A 23,043-nucleotide genomic window follows, 5' to 3' on the forward strand; every position below is an offset into this window, starting at 1 on the left:
TTTCAAGGACTCTACAACTCATGTTTCAGTATCATTTATTATTAGGTTTTTTCCACCCATAGCTTGTCTTCTTTAGCACATTGGTTGGTTGTCAGTCTGCATGTGTACTTCCCCATTGATTCTATTGTATTTTTTGTTCCACTGAGTGCCCACAAGAAAATGAATCTCATGGTAAATGGTTACATATATTTTGAACAAAGTTAAAATGATTGGTTTACAATTATTTTGATAAAGGGCAGCACAGTGGTGCAGCTAGCAGAGGTCCTGCTTCACAGCAGCACAGATCGTGGCTCAATCCTATTCTTGGGTGTCGTTTGTATGTAATTTGCATGTCCTCCATGACCATACTGGTCTCCTCTAGACACTCCCACATCCCAAAAATGTGTGGAGTCTGGGATAGTAGTCAAATTTGCCACTGTAACTTGCCCAAGTAGGTAAGTGGTTGAATCTAAGGTTAGAAATTGATGACAATGCAAGGTAAATAAAAATAAGGGATTAATATCAGATCAAATGATTGACACAATGGCACAATGGGTTGATGGGTCCATTTCTAAGTATCTTCAATGACTTGCATCTTCTTTTTGAACATTGTAGAATATTTGTAATTTTCCAACCCTTAGACACCACTTCTGAATCTATAGAATTTGCAAGATAATTGCCAGGGCCCTGGCAAATCACTCCCATGCATCCCTCAACAAGCTTTGATGCTTTCCATCTGGACCAAACTGGTCATCCTCCAGAGGCAGCTCACCTTTCTTTCTACTCTATCCATTTTAGCTCATCTCGAATGTCAATTAATTCTCCTTGGCCGAGACTTTGACAGTATCTTCTTCCTTGAAGCCTGATGTAATATATTAATTTAGTAAGTCAGCAGTGTCCCCTGCCTGAGTAAATTCTCTTTTTTTTTTAAACCACAATCAGACCAAACTCTTCTATCACAATTTTGGTATAGCATTTCTGAATTCCCTTTACGTTTTCAGCCAGCACAGAGGTTCTTTTACTTTCCAGGATACAATCATTCGCTTTGTGGAAGATTTTGCGCCCCAGACCTTAAAGATGCGCGCTGAGTTTAAAAGCGCAATGAAAGTGCTTTTTGATCATGGTTTTAAACCCTCCGTTTAAAATTCTACAGCCAGTCCTTTCTCATGTTCCCCTTTGCTCTTACATTATTTTGTAAAACATCCTATTGGAACTTCCTCCAACACAGCGTCTGTCACATGATCTTCTCTGCTGCTCAACTTCACCGCCCTTTTTGGTTATCGAGATTTTAATTTCATGCCTCCTCCCCCCCTCCTACTTTCCCCCCTCTTGGAAATATGTCTACACCGAAGCTGGAATATCTCCACTTTAAGGCCCACTATTGTTCTGTCTGCCAAGCTTGGACCCCAATTTACTTGAACTAGGAACTGTTCACATCATATTGCAACTGACACTTTACAAATTGATTATTTATCTTGGAGTAATCTACATCCTTTGCCATGGTTGTGCTGTACCATACAACATCTTAGCTATTGTTCCAGTGATACTTCTTCACTTGACCTGGCTCATTTTCCAAAATCACGCAATACTGCCAAAGAGGAAACCAATGCAATGCCTTTCTCACTGGACCAGAAACAACAATCAAATCCAGCACAGGATCAGTGATTAACTTCCCTCTTGCTGAGCATCCATTCTTATCTATAATTATTATATCTAACCAACATAAAAAGAAAATCTCTGTCAATCACCTGTCTGCATGTGGCATTCATCAATGAACATAAACCTTTATCAAAAGACTGCCAACTTCACAAAATGTCCATATTATAGGGCAAGCAAGCCCATATATCAAGTAAAAAGTGTATAGTAGTTGCTGTATAAAGGCTGGACTCAGTTTGGTGTAATTCTATTTAGCAATTGCTGCACCTTAGACCAGGGATGGTCAACCTATGGCGCATTGCACCCCAGTGATAATAATAAATAAGCCTACTCATGCAAAAACTATTAACCAAAACCCGATTTGTGGAAAAACAATCTATAACAGGAATTCAAGTAGCTTAGAGCTAGAAATGGGTTTTACTGAGAATAAATCTAAAACTTAGCAATTATTATAGCGATTTTATTATTTTGCGCACATCTTTTGGCGAATGTTGTCTTCTTTCACATTAATCTGTTTTCAATTTTTAAAAAATGTTAAATGAGTCAAACTAGGAAAGAAGGACATCTGTTCTACAATCATTCCATAACTGTTCAATACACATTTGATAAATGTTTGATCACGTCGCAGGTTTTTGCCAGTCAGTTTACAATTGACACTCATGCGCTATGGAGTTGCGTTTTGTTTGTCCTTTGTTGTGGCGGCCCGCACACGTGGGACTCGAACCACCATCGGGAGCCGCGGGCAGACACGCAGTAGCGCGTTTGGAACTACCCGCTCGGGGTGGACCTTCCGGGGACAGTCTGATGTCGTGTCCACGCAGGGGCCCATGGGAGGGGAGATTTAAGTATGCGATTTTGAATTAGTAAACGCATTCTGAGTTCAGCTCTCTCTGCCTCCGTGTGTTTCTTTAGTAGCGCATTACGCGCGACTACATTGGTGACCCCGACGTTCCAGACGGCATCTGGAGCCGGTGACTCAGCAACCAGCCATGAGTTCGAGCAACTCACACAGCGCAGTCTCTCTGAAGCTCCCGACTTTCTGGGCCACTCAGCCCCACGTTTGGTTCGAGCAGGCTGAGGCCTAGTTCAACATCAGAGACATTACAGTCAACACCACGCGGTACTACTACATGGTTAGCACGCTCGACCAGGAGACGGCAGGCCAGATCATCGACTTCCTACACCAGCCACCGATGGAGGACAAGTAAATTAAGCTTAAGGCACTCCCGATCCGTACTTTTGGACTCTCCCACCGCGAACAGGCTGTGCGGCTCCTATACGTGGACGGCCTGGGCAACCGCACGCCATACGAGCTCATGAACGATATACCGGCGCTCATGGACGGCCATAAGCCGTGCCTTTTATTTGAACAGTTGCTCCTCGAGCAAATGTCAGAGGACATTTGCCTCCTCCTCATGAGTGAGGATTTCAGCGACCCACGCAGGGTCGCGACTAAAGCAGACGTCCTTTGGCAGAGCAAGCAACGTGGAGCAGCCTCCATTGGCCTAGCCACGATCGCGCACCCCAAAGCCCAGGTCCCGCAACCGAAGCTGTCGAGACCCACGGGGGAAAGAGACAAAAGTTCGGAACAATGGTGTTTCTATCACCAAAGATGGGGCTCAGGCGCACGCCACTGCCGTCCACCATGTGCTTTTCTAGGAAACACCGGGGCCAGCCGTCACTAATGGCTACGACGGCTGGCCACTGAGACAGCCTCCTGTACCTCTGGGACCGACACTCCGGGCGACGCTTCCTGGTAGACACCGGGGCCGAAGTCAGCGTACTCCCCCTCCCCCCCCCCCCCCCCGAACATGGACACTCGTAACGTGGTCCCAGGCTCCAAACTCACTGCTGCAAATGGCACCAGTATTCGGACGTACTGCCCGCGAACTATCTCACTGCATTTCGGGTCCAGCCGTTTCACTTGGACTTTCACGTTGGCAGCGGTGTCACAGCCACTACCAGGGTCAGATTTCCTATGAGCCAACTGCCTCCTGGTCGGCCTAAAAGGCCGGCATTTGGTCCACACCGAGACGTTCCAGACTTTCCAGCTCGGAGAAGCCAAACTACCCGCCCTCCACCTGGATTCCATGACTGTCTCAGGTAACGAATTCGCCAGGGTGTTGGTGGAATTCCCCTCTATAGTCACCCCGCAGTTCTCCACGGCTGACCCCAAGCACAGCGTGCAGCACCACATCCCCACACAAGGACTGCCGCTGCACGCCCGAGCTCACAGGCTCCCACTTGACAAGCTCCACCTCGCCAAGGAGGAGTTCCGTAAGATGGAAGAGATAGGAATCGTACGCCACTCAGACAGCTCCTGGGCATCCCCGCTGCACATGGTGCCCAAGTCCGCAGGAGGATGGAGGCCCTATGGAGACTACAGAAGGCTCAACGACGCCACAACCGCCGACAGATACCCGGTACCCCACATCCAGGACTTCATGGCGTACCTGCACGAAGCGACCATCTTCTCGAAAATCGACCTGGTCAGGGGATACCATCAGATCCCAGTGCACCCCAACAACGTGCTCAAGACAGCCCTCATCACCCCGTTCGGCTTGTTCGAATTCCTGAGGATGCCTTTCAGAATCAAGAATGCAGCCCAAACTTTCCAAAGGCTCATGGACTCGGTGGGACGCGGCCTGGATTTCATTTTCATTTACTTGGACGATATCCTGGTGGCCAGCAGTTCACACCAAGAGCACGTGGCACATTTGCGCCAGCTCTGCTAATGCCTGAGTGACCACAGACTGGTAATAAATCCAGCAAAGTGCCAGTTCAGGCTGACAGAGGTTGACTTCCTGGGCCACAGAGTCAACTGACATGGTACAGTTCCCCTACCGGACAAGGTCCAGGCCATCCGCCAGTTCCCCAAGCCCAGCATGGTCAAGGGCCTGCAGGAGTTCGTAGGGATGGTCAACTTTTATCATCAGTTCGTGCTGGCGGCAGCACGCATCATGAGACCCTTGTTCAGCCTGATGGCTGGCAAGGCCAAAGAGGCAGCATGGGACTCAGGAGTCCACGGAGGCGTTCGAGCAGGCCAAGGAGGCGCTGGCAAAGGCAGCCCTCCTAGTGCACCCGAGAGTCGATGTATCCATGGCACTCACAGTCGATGCTTCCAACACGACAGTTGGCGGAGTCCTGGAGCAACTCGTCAAGGACTAGTGGCGACCACTCGCTTTCTTCAGCCGGCACCTATGGCCACCAGAGGTGAAGTACAGCACTTTCGACAGAGAGTTGCTAGCACTCTACCTGGCTGTCTGGCATTTCCGGTACTTCCTCGAGGGAAGGGAGTTCACCGTGTATACAGACCACAAGCCCCTCACCTTCGCACTGGCCAAGGTATCAGACTCATGGTCGGCTCGGCAGCAGAGGCTCCTGTCCTTTATTTCTTAATTCACCACGGACATCCGCCACATCGCAGGGAAAAAACAACGTCACCAACTCACTGTCTCGCCTTTGCCTCCACTCAGTAAGCATATCATCCTCAGGAATAGACTACGCTGCACTGGCGGAAGCACAACGGTCAGACACCGAGATCCTGGCTTACCACACCACTGTTTTGGGGCTCCAGTTGGAGGACGTCTCCATCGGCCCAGCAGTGGATCGACTCCTGTGAGACGTGTCTACCGGCAAACCCTGACCTGTGGTACCATTGGCATGGAGGCGCCGGGTGTTCGAGACGCTGCACGACCTGGCCCACCTGTCCATCCGGGCGTCCATCAAGCTGGTAGCGGACAGATTCGTCTGGCACAGTTTGCACTAACAGGTCGGACACTGGGCCAGGACCTGCGTACACTGCCAGACCGCCGAAGTCCAGCGACACGTGAGGGCTCCCCTCCAGCAGTTCCAGCCGACGCAAAGGAGTTTCCTACACATCCACATGGACATCGTCGGCCCCTGCCAGTCTCCCGGGGTGCCAGGTATATCTTTACCATGGTAGACAGGTTCACCAGATGGCCGGAAGCCATACCGCTCGCAGACGCGTCCACTGAGTCCTGCGCCAGGACGCTCATTGCAAACTGGATCGCCAGTTTCGGCCTCCCATCGGATATCACCTCCGACAGAGGGGCGCAGTTCACGTCTGGTTTGTGGACAGCACTGGCGCAGCTCCTGGGCACCCAGCTGCATCACACCACAGCGTACCATCCCCAGTCCAACGGTTTGGTAGAGCGATTCCACCGGCATCTTAAGTCGGCCCTGATGGCGCACCTCAGGAGCCCCAACTGGACAGATGAGCTTCCCTGGGTCCTACTGGGCATCCGCACAGCCCCCAGGGAGGACCTGGACACCTCCTCGGCGGAATTGGTCTACGGCGCCCCCCTGATGGTCCCAGGCGAGTTTGTACCAGACGCCCAAGGTTTGGAAGAAACTCCAGCAGCGGTGCTAACGAGGCTGCAGGACAAGGTAGGGACCCTGACACCGGTCCTGACCTCCAGGCATGGTCCCACCCCATCCTTCACCCCTAAAGACCTCAGAGACCGTGAGTATGTTTTTATTTGCAGGGGCATGCACAGGTCACCTCTACAGTGGCCGCTGTACGAGGGACCCTTCAAGGTGATACAGCACAACGGAACCATGTGTGTCATGGAGGTGGGTGGCCGGGAAGAGACTTTTACAGTGGACCGCCTCAAGCCGGCGCACTTGGACATTGAGCAACCAGTGAGGGAACCACACCACGCTGGCAAGGCAAGCCACAGAGACTGGGGGCTCCACTCCCCTGATGGACATTTCTGGGGGGCGGGGGGTGGCGGCCCGCACACGTGGGACTCAAACTGCCATCGGGAGCCACAGACAGTCACATGGTCGCCCATTTAGAACTACCTGCTCGGGGGAGACTTTCCGGGGACAGTCTGACATCGCGTCCGTCCCGCGAGTCTCAGGGGCCCATGGGAGGGGAGATTTAAGCACGTGATTTTGAATCAGTAAAGGCATTCCGAGTTCAGCTCTCTCTGCCTCCGTGTGTTTCTTTAGTAGCGACTACATTGTGAACATTTGCAGTTTTGTATTTTTTCGAAAATTAAGCCTTGTTTTTACATTCAGTTATCCATCACAGTGCAAAAGAAAATGAGCAAAATAAAAGCAGAAAGTGATAGTAAGCATGAATTCAATGAACAGTGGGGAAATGAGTTCTTATTTATAGTGGGCCCGTCAGGAAAACTGTTCTGCATTGTTTGTGAAAACACTTTCTCACATAATAGAAGACAAGATCTTAATAGACACTATAAAACACAACATCAGACTGAAATAGAAGGAAAACTGAAGCTAGTGCTTGGGTCTGAGTTACAGAAAGAACATGTGATTAAGAAAAAGGAAGAAATCAAAAGAAGACATATTTGTTAAATGTCTCACTAAGGTAAGTAATGTTTATCTTGTTTTATATTAAATCAATATATCATGTAAAAATGCTAAATATGTCTATATTAACATTTTTTTACAAGAATTGAATGGGGGTACAAGAGTTGTATGGCGCATTTGAACTCATGCGTGAAAAAATTAACGCATGGAATGTAAAAGGTTGGCCTTAGACTAATACAGACCCATTAACAAAGCTCCAGAGGACTAGAGGTATAATGAAACTACAAAGCAAAAGAAACTGCATTAATATAGAAACTTCTGCTTTATGTCATTTCAACCACTATTACAGAGAGGCAAATACTCACAAATATTAAACAAGGAAAAGCTAGATAATTTTGGTGGCTGGTTCTCTGATAAATATTGCTCAGAAGTGAGCTTTGTAGTCCTTCTTCTAAGCAGCATCATACCCATCTCTGGTGATAGTTCAGATCCCAGTCAGTACCATGCTTTCTTGATACACTACTATTATGACAGGCTGAGCACCCATTATCCAAAATTTCAAAATCTGAAAACATCTAAAATTTATTTTGAGCGCTGACATCAAATAACAACTGGGAAAATTCACAAGGCACTGCGAAGGTTCCCAGGTGATGCGCAGGTCTCTACATACTACAGACATTTCTGAGAAGTGACCTCACATATGTAATGTGGAAGAGGCAATGGTCTGAAGAAGGAATCTAATAGGAGAGGACAGTGGACCATTAGAGAAAAGATGGGAGGAAGAGTGCCAGAGGGAGGGGCTCCACAATGACACAGTATATCACAGGTAAAGTACTCCCAACCATTGTGCACATCCACACAGAGTGCTGTCACAGGAAAGCAACATCAGTCATCAAGGATCCCTACCCTCTGGACAGCTGCTCTCTTCTTGCTATTGCCATTAGGAAAAAAGATACAGAAGCCTCAGGATCCATGCCACCAAGTTCAGGAACAGTATTACCCCTCAACCCTCACACTCTTGAACCAGAGGAATAACTTCATTCAATGTCATTCACCCCATATTGAACTATTCTCACAATAGAATCACTTTCAAGTATTCTTATGATCTCAATAGTTTTATTTTCTTTTTAATTTGCACATTGGTTGTTTGTCCAGTTGTATGAATGCCTGCAAGAAAATTAATATCAGGGGCGTACATGAAGACATACATGCACTTCAATAAATTTACTTTCATCTTTAATGAGCAGGTTTGTTAAACAAATGGGGTTAGACAGGAGCCAAAATGGGGAATGGAAAAAGAGAGGAGGGGGCAGGGAGTAATTACACTCTAGAGAAAATAATGTTCATCCTGTTAGATTGGAAGCTAACAGAATAAGGTGTTGCTCCTCCAACCTGTAGGAAGCCTCATAATGACCGTAGAGGTGGCCAGGGACTGACAAGTCAGAATGGGAATGGGAATTAGAATTAAAATATGTGGCCATTGGGAAATCCTACTTTTTGTGGTGGATAGAGCAAGGCGTTTACTCAATCTACAGTAGTTATCCCCGATGTGGAGGAGGCCGCACTGGGAACACTGTATACAGTCGATAACCTGTCAGACTAACAGATGGAGTGTCGCCTCACCTGGAAGGATTGTTTGGGGCCCTTGAATGGTGGTGCGGGAATTGGAGTAGGGGCAGGGGCAGCACCTGTCCTGCTTGCCAGAAGGGAGATCATTGAAGAGGGACGAGTGGACAAGGGAGTCACAGAGAGAGAGATTCCCTGCGGAAAGCGGGGGCAAAGAAAGATGCGTATAGTGGTAGGATCCCACTAACATGGGCTGTTCCACGCAGCCGATGAAAAGACAAGCATAAATGAGGCCTATACAGGAACCCACGCCTACACTCCAGCTTTGAAGAAAGTGAGAGGAGCCAAAAGTAAAACTGTTGAGGGGGAAGACTAGTTCCAGCAAAAGTAGAGACGATGACTGGTTAGGTCTGTTGTCTAGAAAAGAGCTCCCAGATTTACCTGCTCTTTAAATTGTACACCCCTCTCCTATTTCTCAATCTCTGGAGACTGACCATCTTCTATAAACCCACTCTTCCTGATAGGGTAATAGAAGTCTACAAGGACTGGATAGCCACAGTGAAAATGAGATGATCAGGACCAGGGAAATTAAAATGAGTGAAGTGATTGAGAGCATCTGAAGTGTCATGGATGTACCAGAGAAGAGAAGAGGAGATTGAACTAGCCTTGGTTTTCACTGATCAATCTATGCCCGAACTGCTCTCCGCATATACTACCAACCCACAGATGGGCATAGAAGATTCTACAGCACCTTTTAAAAAGCAGGGCAATAATCTCCATTGTTCTGGTCAACATACTGTACTTACTCTTTGCATCTATTCACCAAGTTTAGTTTTTCCAGTCACACTAAGATCCAAAAGCAATGTGATGACATCAGCAAAATCCTGACTCATGGAGGAGGCAAAGTGCAGACTAGATATTGCTCCATAATCTGTCTCGCACCACAATCACAGATCTCATTGTAGCATTTCTCCTTGTCAGTTCAAAGCCAACTGACTGAGCTACAGATGTGGCCAAGGGTTCTTTCAGCTGCTCCATTGTTCCTGAGTCTCTGCAGCTGTTCAGTTTTCTAATATCCATGGTGAATGCACCACCATTCAATAAGAGCAGAAGTGACCTAGCATCTCAAAATTATTTTTCTGACCTATCCAAGAACTAAAAATCTATCAATGATTGAGCTTCTACAGTTCTCTGGAGAAGAGAATTCTAAAGACAAACACTTTTGAGTGAAGAAATATCTCATTTCTGTTCTATCCCTCACATTGAGATTGTGATCCTAGTTCCAGACTCCTTAATTAAGAAAATCATTCTCCCCATAGCAATAATAGAGCCCTTTAAGTATTTTGTATGTTTCACTGTCACCTCCCATTCTTAATTACTGATGTCTGTCAGAAGTTAATGTCACTTATGCTACTCTCCAATCCAGAGGAACCATTCCAGAATTCACAGAATTTTGCAAGTTAGCCAGAACACTTAACATCGCCATAAAGTTCAATGTTAGCTTATTATCAAAGTGCATAAATGGCACCAAATATTACCAGATTCATTTTCTTGTGGGCATATTCAATAAATCCAATACCCATAATAGAATCAATGAAAGACCACACCCAACAGGACAGACAACCAGTGTGCAAAAGATAACTGGGCAAATACAGAAGTAAATAATAAATAAGTAATAAATTATCAGTAACATGAGATGGAGTCCTTGAAAGTGAGTCCATAAGTTCTGAGAATAGTTCAGTGATGGGGTGAATGAAATTATCCTCTTTAGTTCAAGAGTCTGATGGTTGAAGGGTAATCGCTGTTCCTGAACCTGGTGGTGAGAGTCCTATGGCTTCTTCTTGACAGCAGCAGCGAGACGAAAGCATGACCTGGATAGCGAGGGGCCCATGATGATGGATCCTGCTTTCCTGAGACAACTGTCCATGTAGGTGTACTCAATAGTGGAGAGGGCTTTACCCATGATGGACTGGGCCATACCCACTACTTTTTGTAGTATTTTCCATACTAAGCTAGTCAATATACTCTCCACCACATATCAATAGAAGTTTGTCAAAGTTTTAGATGTAATGCAAAATCCTCATAGCCAAATTGTGGGATTTAAATTTTCAGGCCCACTAATCCCATAAGCAACAATTTTCTACTAATATTAAACTTTCTCACTTGCACTAGACCATTATTTCTGGAAAGTTTGAGAAGACATACACAAAATACTTTTAATTTATTTGCTATTTCCTTTTTGTGTCTTATAAATTCATAGACTGGTCCATAAGAAACTCATAGCTGCCACTTTTAGTCTTTTACTTGGTCACTCTTTGTTGAATTCTGAAGTACTCCCAGGAAGTTGAACTTCCTGCCTGACTTGACAGTTTTCTATAGATCATGTAGACGGTATCTAGTTTCTTCCGTTTGCCATTTTCCGTCCCCTCGATTTGCCACAGCTCATTGGATGCAGAGGTGACTGTTGCTCATTAATTTATGGCAGCCGGTGAGCATTCTGCAACTGTCATTTTTTTTGCATGATCCCATATTAGGCACCTTCTTTCAGGATTAAGGTAAGGTGACAAAGGCAGAGGCATTCTACTAGTGGCATACGCCCCTTCCATTTTGTGTGGGCAAGCTTCAGAATAATGCAGTTTCAGATACTGTTGAGAAGCACCAAATATCAAATCCAATCAATCTTAACAGATACTCATTTTAGTCTCTAGATACAAACTAAACTCCAATACTTGCTGCATGTCCATCAATTACTGGAGTAATAGACAAGGCCTGAAGTAACAAGCAGTTACAAATTATTGAGGTACCACTTAACAGCAACTTTATCGCATATGGAAATGAATACTCCGAAAGAACACTGCAGACAGGTTATCAGACTTTACCCCAGGATACAAATCCACTGGACAGAGCAAGAGAAAGGAAGTGTTTGGAAAGCAAAGATCGTGACTAAAACAGGAGTGATTTTAAGTCTTCAAATTTCTAACATACAGCAACTTCATCTGGTGGCATCTAATATAGCAAAAATATTCCTAACCCTTCATAGGAATATTATCAAACAAAACAATTGATGTCCAGACACACAGGATTACCAAAGGCTTAGTCAGAGGTAGATTTTAAGGTGTGTCCCAAAGCTAGGAACAAAAAGGAAGTTTACAGCAGGGATTGCAGAGTTTAAATTTCGCAAGCAGTTGAGGTTGGGCTGAAATCAGGATCACCCATCGTAATTATATGAGGGATAATTGATAAGTTTGTGGCCTAAAATATGAGTTATTAACTTCAAACTTTCTGCATAATCACTCAAAGAGTTGACCTGCATGTGCATGTAACGAGAGCTGTATAACTCACCTCCTTCTACCTTAGGCCACAAACTTATCAATCACCCCTTGTATTCCAAGGTACAGAAGTAACCAGAATCATACTTGCAGATATCTCAGAACTATTAAGATGAAGGTTTTAAGAGAAGTGTGACTAGGCTGTGGAGAATTTGGAAACAAGGATGAAACATTTATATAACTGCTTCAGAAGTCCCAAGATATAGGTGAATGTGACTGGTGCAGATTAAGACATGGGTTGAGTTTAGCAGGGACTGGAGAGACAGGAACTATGGGATGATATTATAGAGATTTTAAAAATCATGGGGAGTACATAAAATGAGAGGGGAAAGGTTTAGGGGACCTGAGGAGCACGCTTTTCCACACCGAGGGTCATGGTTACATGAAACAAGCTGCCCATGGAAGTGGTAGAGGCAGGTACAATTAGAAAAAAAATTTAAAAGTATTTGGACAGGTTCATGTATATATGAAAGCTATAGCTAATGCAGGCTAAATGCAGCCAAATAAGGAAGGCACCTTAGTAGGCATGGAAAATTTTGAAGTAACATGCACAAAATGCTGAAAGAACTCAGCAGATCAGGAGGGAAATTAATAATCGATCAACGGTTCAGCAAAGACCCTTCTTCAGGACTGGAAAGGACAGGGGAAAACTCCAGAATAGAAAGATTGGGGCGGGGGGGGGAGGGGGGAAGAAAGGAAGGAGGAGGAGGATAGCTAGAAGGTGAAGCCAAGTGAGTGGGAAAGGTAAAGAACTGAAGAAAGAATCTGATAGGAGAGGAGAGTGGATCATAGAAGGGGAGCCAGGGGGAGATTATAGGCAGGTCAGAAGAGTTTGGTAGAAGAGGTAGGTGAGAAGAATTTGACCAAAGGGCCCGTTTCTGTGCTGTTTAACAGTAAAGAACACAATACATTCAGAGTAAATTCACTTTATAATCAAAGCTAAGTGAATAAATATTGGAAATGGAAAGATTTCCAAAGCAACAGTGGAGAGAGAGGTGGAAGAGTTGACATACTGGGATTGGGACGGTCCACGATTGAACGTGTTGTGAATTCCCCTACCTGGCCCTGAGAGCTTGCCAAGCCGCATCGACGTCTGCATAGAGGTTTTTCTCAGAAGGCTTCCCGGAGCTGGCCCCATAGCCCGAGTAGTCGTAGGAGAATACGTTACAGTTGATCCTGGAACCCAGGCCGATATAGAAGCTGCTCATCTGACCCAGATCCACGGCATTGCCATGCGAGAAAAGTAGCGTAAATTTGGCGCTGGGGGAGCAACGGATGAACATGCAAGCGATGCGGTTTCCCCGGCTGGTCCTGGTCATGAAGGCCTCGATAGAGTCCTTCTCCCGCTGGGAGTATTGCCAGTCCGCACGCTCGGCCAGGTGCAAGCTCCAGCGGCCCCCGGACTCGTCGGGCAATAGAGCATAAGTGGGCTCCGGGGGCAGGAAAGCCAGTTTGGAAGCGATGCGACCGGGGCAGGGTGGGCAACAGAAGAGGCAACACAGCTCGCTCAGAGACAGGTTATTCATCGCAAGGCCAAACTACGAGTCACTTAGTCAATCAATCAAATAAATAATGAATAAACGGGCCACTCCAGCGATCACAAGCAGGGAAACTACTGGGACGGAGATCCTAACGAGGAACTTTCTCTTTGTGAAAACGCCTTGAGGATTTTTTTCTCTCTCTCTCTCACAGGTGACTGGACTCCGAGCGGAAGATGGACGATGGCATGATGAATATTCTGAGGGAGGTCGGCAGCCACACACCGGATGCTTCAATGTCAATCCACCGTATTTTTTCTCCCTTAATGTTCATCGATCGAAGTGCAAGTCTACAGCCCTTTCACAAAAGGAAGAGAAACTTGACCTGAAGCCGCGAGTCATCTGGGCCCCAAGGAAGCAGAGATTGGCGGCGGCGGGGAAGAGAAACCCGAGCGAGATCCCCTGAAGTTGTCCGGGGGAGGGGGAGAAAGGAGGCCAGGCCGCGTTGCTGCGTTCTGGGACAATGCGATGGCACTCTTGCCCCCACCTGTCGGCCGACACCAGGCCCCGGGGGACTCAACGGTCGGCGGAACCTTCCGCTGAGTTAAACCTACGATCACCACACGCCCTCCGGCCGCAACTCCTCTCACATCCGATATTTTAATTTTGCGCCTGTCAGCTGAGGCGTTCCCATACTTTTTGTTTGTTTAAATACCTAGTTTTAAAATCTGAAGGCGCTGACACGCCTTTGGAGGTTGTGGGAGGGGAAAAGGGGGCAGCCAGTCGCCGGGAAGGCGCGCATGCGTCAACGTCACACCAGGGAGCAGGCAAGAGGAATGTTTGCCGGCTATCGCGCATGTGCGTATTGGCCGGCCCTTCTGATCGATCAGCGCATGCGCACAACATGGAGCGCAAAAGGAAGGAAAGAGATGCTGCCGTTGCGTCTCGTACACGCATGCGCACACTGAATGGCGTAGCTAATTCGGAGGGTCATAATTAGAGAGGACTTTGATATAAAAACAGGTCGTTCGGTCCGTACAGTCCTTATCAAATCTTCTGCCTAGTCCCATTTACCTGCACCTGGACCATATTGCTCCAAACCCTCTCATGCATGTACAGTACATATCCAAACTTATCTTAAATGTTCCGATTGAACCCGAATTACTTTCGCTGGCACAGCTTCCACACTCGCAACACCTGTGTGAAGAAGTTTGCCCTGAGATTATAAAAAGAATTGCCTCAACAGCAACACAATGGGTCACAATTTGCTGGAAAATAAACTTTGTACTACCTCAATATACTGATGAATTCTGCTCGACAGACCTGGAATATCTGGTGCACCTCAGGGGTGTGTGCTTAGCCCACTGCTCTACTCTCTATATACCCGTGTGGCTAGGCATAGCTCAAATACCATCTATAAATTTGCTGAAGATACAACCATTGTTGATAGCATCTCAGGTGGTGACGAGAGGGCGTAAAGGAGTGAGATATGCCAACTAGTGGAATGATGCCTCAGCAACAACCTGGCACTCAACATCAGTAAGACGAAAGAGCTGATTGTGGACTTTAGGAAAGGTAAGATGAAGGAACACATACCAGTCCTCATGGAGGGATCAGAAGTGAAGAGAGTGAGTAGTTTCAAGTTTCTGGGTGTCAAGATCTCTGATGATCTAACCTGGTCCCAACATACCCATGTAGTTATAAAGAAGGCAAGACGGCAGGTATACTTTATTAGGAGTTTGGAGAGTTTTGGTATGTCAACAAATACACTCAAAAATTCTGTAGATGCACTATGGAGAGCATTTTGACAGGCTGCATCATTGTCTGGAATGGGGGGGGGGGGCACGGTCTACTGCTGCACAGGACCCAAAGAAGCTGCAGAAGGTTGTAAACTTAGTTGGCTCCATCTTGGGCACCAGCCTACAAAGTACCCAGGACATCTTCAAGGAGCAGTGTCTCAGAAGGCAGTGTCCATTATTAAGGATCTCCAGCACCCAGGACATGCCCTTTTCTCACTATTACCATCAGGTAGGAGGTACAGAAGCCCAAAGGCACACACTCAGTGATTCAGGAACAGCTTCTTCCCCTCTGCCATCTGATTCCTAAATGGACATTGAAGCCTTGGACACTACCTAACTTTTTTTGATATATAGTATTTCTGTTTTTTGTAAGGTTTTTAATCTATTCAATATACACACACTGTATAAAGTATACTGAATAAGACTTACTTATTATTCTATATTATGTGTGGCATTGAACTGCTGATACTAAGTTAACAAATTTCACGTCACATGCCGGTGATAACAAACCTGATTCTGATTATGACCTCCCTCCCCTTTCTCAATCCCTGTCTCTATCTCTGGAGACAGCTTATTCACTGATGTCTATTACAAACCCACTGACTCTCACAGCTTCCTGGACTACACCTCTTCCCACCTGTTACTTGTAAAAGTGCCTTCCTGTCTCTCAATTCCTCCAACTGCACCATATCTGCTCTCGGTTGATGCTGTTCATTCCAGAACAAAGAAGATGTCCTCCTTCTTAAAAGAAAGTGGCTTCCCTTCCTCCACTATCTATGCTGTCCTCAATCACATCTCTTCCATTTTATGCATGTCTGCTCTCACCCCATCCTCCCACCACCCCACCAGGGATAGGGTTCCTCCTGTCCTCACCTATCACCCGACTAGCCTCCACATCCAATACATGATTCTCCGTAACTTCCACCATCTCCAGCAGGATCCCACCACCAAGCACTTCATCCTGCCACCCCCACCCCTCTCTCTGCTTTCCTCAGTGATCACTCCCTATGTGACTTCCATGTCCATTAGTCCCTCCCCACTGATCTCCCTCCTGGCATTTATCTTTCCAAGCAGAACAAGTGCTACACCTGCCCCTACACCTCCTTCCTCACTACTACTCAGGTCTCCAAACTTCTAGGTGAGGCGACACTTCACCTGTGAGTCTATTAGGGTCATCTATTATATCTGGTGTTCCCAGTCTGGCCTCCTGTGTATTGGTGAGACCCGACATAGATTGGGAGACTGCTTCATGAGTACCCACGCTCCATCTGCCAGAAAAAGAGGGATCTCCCAGTGGCCACCAATCTTAAATTCCACTTCCCATTCCCACTCTGACATATCCATCTATGGCCTCCTCTACTGCTGCGATGAGGCCACACTCTGGTTCCGGGAGCAACACCTTATATTCTGTCTGGGTAGCCTCGATCCTAATGGCGTGAATGTCAATTTCTCGAACTTCTGCTAATACCCCTCCCTTCTCAATTCCCCATTCTCATCTCCCTCTCTCATCTTACTTCCTTGCCTGCCCATCACCTCCTCTAGTGCTCCACTCCTTTTTTCTTTCCTCCATGGCCTTCTGTCATCTCCTGTTAGATTCCCCCTTCTCCAGCCCTGTATCTCTTTTACCAATCTACTTTTACTTCCCAGCTCTTTACTCCACCCCAGGTTTTACCTATCACCTCGTATTTCTCCCTCCCCTCCCCCACCCTTTTACTCTGACTCCTCATCTTTTTTCTCCAGTCCTGCTGAACAGTCTCAGCCTGAAATAGTGGCATCATCCACTGCCTTTCCTACTTCACTTTCAGTTGACACTATTGTAGGGGATGTGGCATACAACTGGCAGATGCATTTCCAATTAAGTTGTGCTCGTCTCAACCACTTGCGTCCCCACAGGAATTATCTTTTCTCCAGTAGAAGTTCTTACCTTCAGTTTAGTATCTTTGAAATGTCTCTAGAACTCATTTTGTGGAATGACTGAAACAGATGAACCAGTGTCCAAATCCATTTGAATTAATTTCCTGTGCATTTCTGGTGTAAGCCATATCGATTGTCTATTGTTAGTTATCACTTGATAAATCTCAAGGCTATCCAGTCCAGTGCCATTCTCATTATTATCAGATTTTTCATAAATAGCATGCAGATTGTGCATTTTTGAAACTGCAACTTGACTTTTTCTCTTTTTCTCTTCCCTGTGTAGTCCATTTGTTGTTGTCTGCCTAATACACTCCTTGAGTGTGTCCTAATTTGTTGCATTTTCTGCAAGTCTCACCTTTAAATCTGTATTGATCCCTGCCACAATGGTAACATAATTTGTTCAGTCAGTCCAGTTTCTGTTTAGATGTTACAATTTTGTTCACACTCACTTTCATTCTTGACAGCAATTTAATTACATCTCTGCATTGATACAGCTATTTCAACTGCTCTTTTAAATTTAAGTTGTGCTTCAGTTAGGAGCCATTTTTGAATATTTTCTTGTAAGATTCCACAAACTAAACAATCTCTCAGTGTATCATTAAACCCATCACTGAACTAACAATGACAAACTCTTCAATTCAATCATGTACACTTAAATGGATGACTCTTTCTTTTGATTCCATGTATGAAATCTAAAGTGTTCTTCAATGGTTTAAGTTCTAAATATTCCTTCACTACTTTCACAATATCAGCAAAGCTAATTTCTGTCTGTTTGGTTGGAGCAGTTAAACTTCAAAGCAAACAATATATCTTTAAATCCAATGCACTTGTTTCTCATTGACTATTTTATTTACTTCAAAGTACTGCTCAATTTGCTCATTATACAAAATCCAGCTAACTTTGTGGATCAAATATGTCAATCTTTCCAATGTAGCCAGCATTTTTGTTCTTTTGTTATGATTATTATCACCTGGTACTCACTGTTTATTAACCTGTGAATTCTCCTGCCTTTTTAAAAACTCGAACATCGTACTTTTTGTGAAGAAAACATGTTACTCCAAAGAAAAAAAAGTGCTGTGATTTTACTTTTAAACCCAACTGCCTTGCTACGCTTTATTCTAAATTGAACATCTTGCTAGCTTCAACATCTTGCTAACTTAGTTTTGACTTTAAGCAAAGAGTGCACATATCACACGGGAGCATGATAACGTATGCTATTTATGTACTTTTACATATAACCCACATTACGTAAACAACAAAGAATGCTTAATCAAACAATATTACTCAGATATTTCTGATATGTTAAATACACACCTTCCAATACCCACGTTCTCCCTCTCCTTCTTCCCTACCTAACTCCATCTGCCTATCATTCTTTCCCCCACATCTGATTCCACTTTATCACCTAACAGTCCCATCTTTCCCTCTCACCTCCATGCACAGGCTATCTTCCCTCTCCACTCTCAATCCAGAAGCAGGGTCAAGCCTGAAACATCGACCATTCCTTTGTCTGCAAAAATGCTGCTTGACCTTTTGAGTTCTTGCTGCTGATTGTGTTATGCCTGTATGTAGACCTGGCCAAGATGCCCTTCAGAGGTCGAGGAAGTGGGCTTTTATTGGGTCAACTACCTGCACCCCCCCCCCCCCAATCCCTTTTCAGCAATTCATCTGTGCCTGGCTGATCTTGGAAAAGAAACCTTTGGTGTTTACAGTTTCACTGGAAATTGGACATCTAGGGGTGGAGTGCACCTTAAACAGAAAGGACAGGCTTTTAATGTATTTGCTATGAATACGTGAAAAAAGCTTTTTTTAATAATAATTACCCTCCTCTGGGGGGCGCTTTAGATGTATTTGGTAAAGCAGCACAACGGAGAAGAGGTTTGCACAAATGTATGCAACTCTGTGAACTTCACGTAAAAGGTAAGCGGGGTCAGCCAGCGAACGCCTACTTTTGCTTTGGTTGGTTGTGTTTCGATGATTGACGTGCTTGTCAGCCTGTCGAGCCTCTATGAGAATGGCCAATCAGGGCAAAGATTGCTTCATTTGCCGGTTTCCATGTGATTTCTGTCCGTCAACTTCCGGGTTATTGCGGCAGTTGCTTGTGCATGTGGTTTAGAAAATCTATTCATTTATTTATATATTATGAGCTGTGAACGGGGTAACGTTGCAAGGAAGCGAGCGCAAAAGCACCAGAATGTCATTGTGTTTAAAAATGATAAGTATGACAAAAGTAATAAGACGAAGGTAAGTAATCACCTCGTTGTTGAATCGATGTCTGGTTTTGTAAAGTTGATCTATTCCAGGTTAATATTTATTATCTTTAAATACTACAGCAATTCGAATTCTGAGATTTTTTGCCAAAACAAATGAGTAAAGTGTTTTCAAAGGCCTTGGTAACCAGCTGCTTGTGTTTATGATAGATGAATCCGTGAGAAGTAAATGCCCACCTTGAAAAGGTAGTGGTATTGGGTTTAGTTGTTTTGGATGAAGAAGTTTACAGGTGTACGAAGAAAGAACTGAGAAGTGAAATTAACTAAATACCGCATTTAAAGACGCAACGGATCTAATTGTACCCTGTACCTGTATCCATTTGACCCACTTCTCATGGATCAACGGTGGAGCTGCTGTTGCTCCATCGCTTCTCGCCCTACCTTATACTGATAAGCTCACCACTTGCTTTCCAATCCTAATGAAAGATCTTGACTGAAGTGTTGACTGTCCATTTCAGTTCCCTCTATATATGCTTAATTCCTCCAGCACCTGCAGCTCTTCTGTCTCAATTGTATCCTCATCGTAATTTTCTCAAGATCAGAACATATTCTGCTGTTCAACTGCACCCAAGAACACCCATTAGTTCCTTAACATTTGCATCCTGTAGTTAATATTGGTTCTCCCTACAAAACTACAGTATAATTAAGTTTCATCTGCGCACTCCACCAGCTTTTCTTTGTGTCTTTGAAGTATTCACCGCATGGTTCATACATTTGCAGTGTGCTGTAGGCTACTGCAATTAACGGAGTGCCCAAAACAGCATCAGGAAACATTAGCTCAGTATGTGATGTTAACGCATTCACTATGGCAAATGGATTGCAATGGATTTATGAGTTCATTCATTGTGTTAATTGCAAAATAATAAAAATCTAGGGACTGTAAAACAGTGCAAAGATATGGCAATCCATGTACCTGCTTAATGTACATCAGTAGCACGGACAGGCATAGTTGGTGGTCTTTGTACCTAGAAGAGTGGCTTTCCAGAGGACAGAAGCTATGCTAAAGCTATACAAAATTTTGTGTGGACCATACCAGAACAACTGCAATTAGTCTTGAGCTTTCAGTATTAAATTAGGGGAAATCTGTTACCACTACAATTACCACTACACTTCACTTGCAGTATTTTGTATTCCTACCTCTAAAATCCATTAATTGAATCCAAAACAGGTTGGGAAAGATGGTATGTAAATGCTGTGTGTAGGTTGTAACAGAAAAATGGCTGAAGCTGAATTGCAAGCACGTGATTTTTAAATTGTTCTTGCCAAAAATGGTTATTTATTTATGCTGCAAATACGAGGAAATCTGCAGATGCTGGAAATTCAAGCAACACACACAAAATGCTGGTGGAACGCAGCAGGCCAGGCAGCATCTATAGGGAGAAACACTGTCGATGTTTCAGGCCGAGACCCTTTCCTGACGAAGGGTCTCGGCCCGAAACGTCGACAGTCTTTCTCCCAATAGATGCTGCCTGGCCTGCTGCGTTCCACCAGCATTTTGTGTGTGTTGCATTTATTTGTGTGTGTTGCTCTTTTTAATATTTGGGGCACCTCAAACCTCATTATGGCCAATGAAGTAGATTTGGATTTATCACTGAAGTAGTAAAGATCACATCTAATTTGTATGCAAAAAACACCCACAAACAATTTTCGGATAAATGGCTTGGTAATCTGTTGTTAGTGATGTTTGTTAAGGGCTTTACTTTCCTAAAATACAACCTTCTGATCTGGAGAGAGCTAAACTAATGTTTTATGGGAGGAAAAATAATTGACTTCTTTCCCCTTGTATTCTATATAGGCCAGGCTCCCTTAAACCTTTTTATTTTAACTTATCCATAGCATACTGAAAACAGCAGGGTTGGTAATTGTCTCAACACACCCTGCTGTTTTCAGCAAGCTATGCACCTGTAACCAAGAACTCTGTTGCTGTGGTCCCATAATATGTGTCCTGTAGTTAATATTGATTTTACTTCTCCAAACTGAAGTGTAACTCTTGGAAATTCTCATTATTAAATTTTACCTGTTCCCCAAATTCACCTTCTCCACCAAGTTATCTCTGTATCTTTGAGGTCCAATAGTTCACTACATAGTGTGTCCAGTGAAATCTGTCGGGAGAAAGTTACTGACCCTTCTCCAGAAATCTTAAATGATGGTTCCAGAATGGAGATGTTATAAGGGAATGATTTAATAAACTGGGTTTCTTTTTCTCAGCAGAAGGGAATCAGAATCGGGATTAATGTCACTGGCATCTGTTGTGAAATTTGTCTTTGCCAAAGGAGTAATAGAGAAAAATGAATCACAGTATACATGTGTAATTCATTTTCTCTCTCTTGTGTATTGCATTGTAGTACTGCCACAGAGACAACAAATTTCACAACATGCCAGTGATATTAAACATGATTCTGATTCCCTTTTGTTAAAGTTTGTGCACTCTTTGCAATTACCTAGTTTTCTGCATTGATTACTCACAAAATATGGTCTGATCTTCATCTAAGTCAGAATAATAGACAAACCCAATCTGCCTAAACTAATAACACAAACAATTGTACTTGTCAGTACTGAGTACACCATTTAAACTATTAGTCTAGGGTCAAAAAAGTATGTGAACTTCTGGGGTAGTGACTTCAACACAAGCAACTTGGAGTCTGGTATTCCAATCAGAGGTGAGATTGGAGGTGTGGGTTGTAGAGGTACCCTGCCCTATTTTTTCTAAAGAGTTACAAAGTCAGGTTACTAACAGAGCCTGCTGTTCTCAAGAAGGATCTGTTTATGTGCAATTTAAACCATGCCTCGATCAAAACAACTTTCAGAGGACCTTAGAAGACAAATTGTAGAGATGCATGAAGCTGGAAAAGGCTACAAAAGTACAGTCGGCCCTCCTTATTTGTGAGTTCTGCATGCGCAAATTCAACCAACCGCGAATCGCGAAAACCCAGAAGTGCTCTTCCAGCACTTGTTGTTCGAGCATGAGCAGACTTTTTTTTCTTGTCATTATTCCCTAAACAATGCAGTATAACAACCTTTTTACATAGCATTTAAATTGTATTAGATATTATAAGTAATCTGGAGATTTAAAATATACGGGAGGATGTGCGTGGGTTATCGTGGATTGGGATTTTTTTTTAAAAATCGGAAGTTCTCTTACTAAGTAAGTTGGAACAGGTACATCCAGTATTATTTAGTGTCAGTTAGTCAAAAGTTGGTCTTAGTATATAGTATATTTTACCTTTCTATGCATATAAAACACTTAAGAGCGTATGTTTCAGCGCCGGGCTCGGGAACGGAAGTTCTCTGGACTCGGGACAGATCACTCCTGAGAGCACTCTCCACCGTGCCGGGTTGATGTGGAGGATCAAAAACCCAAAACCCCAAAATTAAACCACTGCGTTGCTTAGTAATAATTGTAGCTTTCATTGGGGCAGAGCCTTTCTCACTTTATCCTTTAAAATTGTTCCGATCGTTGACCGATGTAGCCTAACGCTTTTCCAATGACCAATGACGTTTCACCTCTTTCCAGTCACTTTATTATTTCCACTTTATTTTCAATCATGTTCGTGATTACTTTCGTGAACAGAAACACTGCGGATTCAGAGCTCTGACGCCGGGTCCTAATGTCTACCGCACTGAGACAGGCTAAATAAGATCTGGGGTTCCGCTGGGTCCTAAGGTCCAGCGCATTGAGACAGGTTGAATAAGGGACTTGAGCATCTGCGAACTTTGGTATCCGTGAGTGGTCCTGGAACCAATCCCCCGT

General features: G+C 44.6%; 2 protein-coding genes across 2 annotated transcripts in view; one reads left to right on the forward strand and one right to left on the reverse strand.

Annotated features, from left to right (window-relative positions):
• Positions 1–14,100, reverse strand: part of LOC140729118 (alpha/beta hydrolase domain-containing protein 17B) — an 89,835-nt gene extending 75,735 nt beyond the window's left edge. Inside the window, exon 1 of the mRNA XM_073048546.1 lies at positions 12,891–14,100. Within this exon, the coding sequence (XP_072904647.1) occupies positions 12,891–13,357 (467 nt within the window). The 5' untranslated portion in view covers positions 13,358–14,100. The remainder of the gene's footprint in view (positions 1–12,890) is intronic.
• Positions 14,101–19,103: 5,003 nt separating this feature from the next.
• Positions 19,104–23,043, forward strand: part of c6h9orf85 (chromosome 6 C9orf85 homolog) — a 38,768-nt gene continuing 34,828 nt past the window's right edge. The window contains exon 1 of the mRNA XM_073048547.1: positions 19,104–19,266. Within this exon, the coding sequence (XP_072904648.1) occupies positions 19,165–19,266 (102 nt within the window). The 5' untranslated portion in view covers positions 19,104–19,164. The remainder of the gene's footprint in view (positions 19,267–23,043) is intronic.

Source organism: Hemitrygon akajei, chromosome 6 (assembly GCF_048418815.1).
Source record: "Hemitrygon akajei chromosome 6, sHemAka1.3, whole genome shotgun sequence".
NCBI lineage: Eukaryota > Metazoa > Chordata > Chondrichthyes > Myliobatiformes > Dasyatidae > Hemitrygon > Hemitrygon akajei.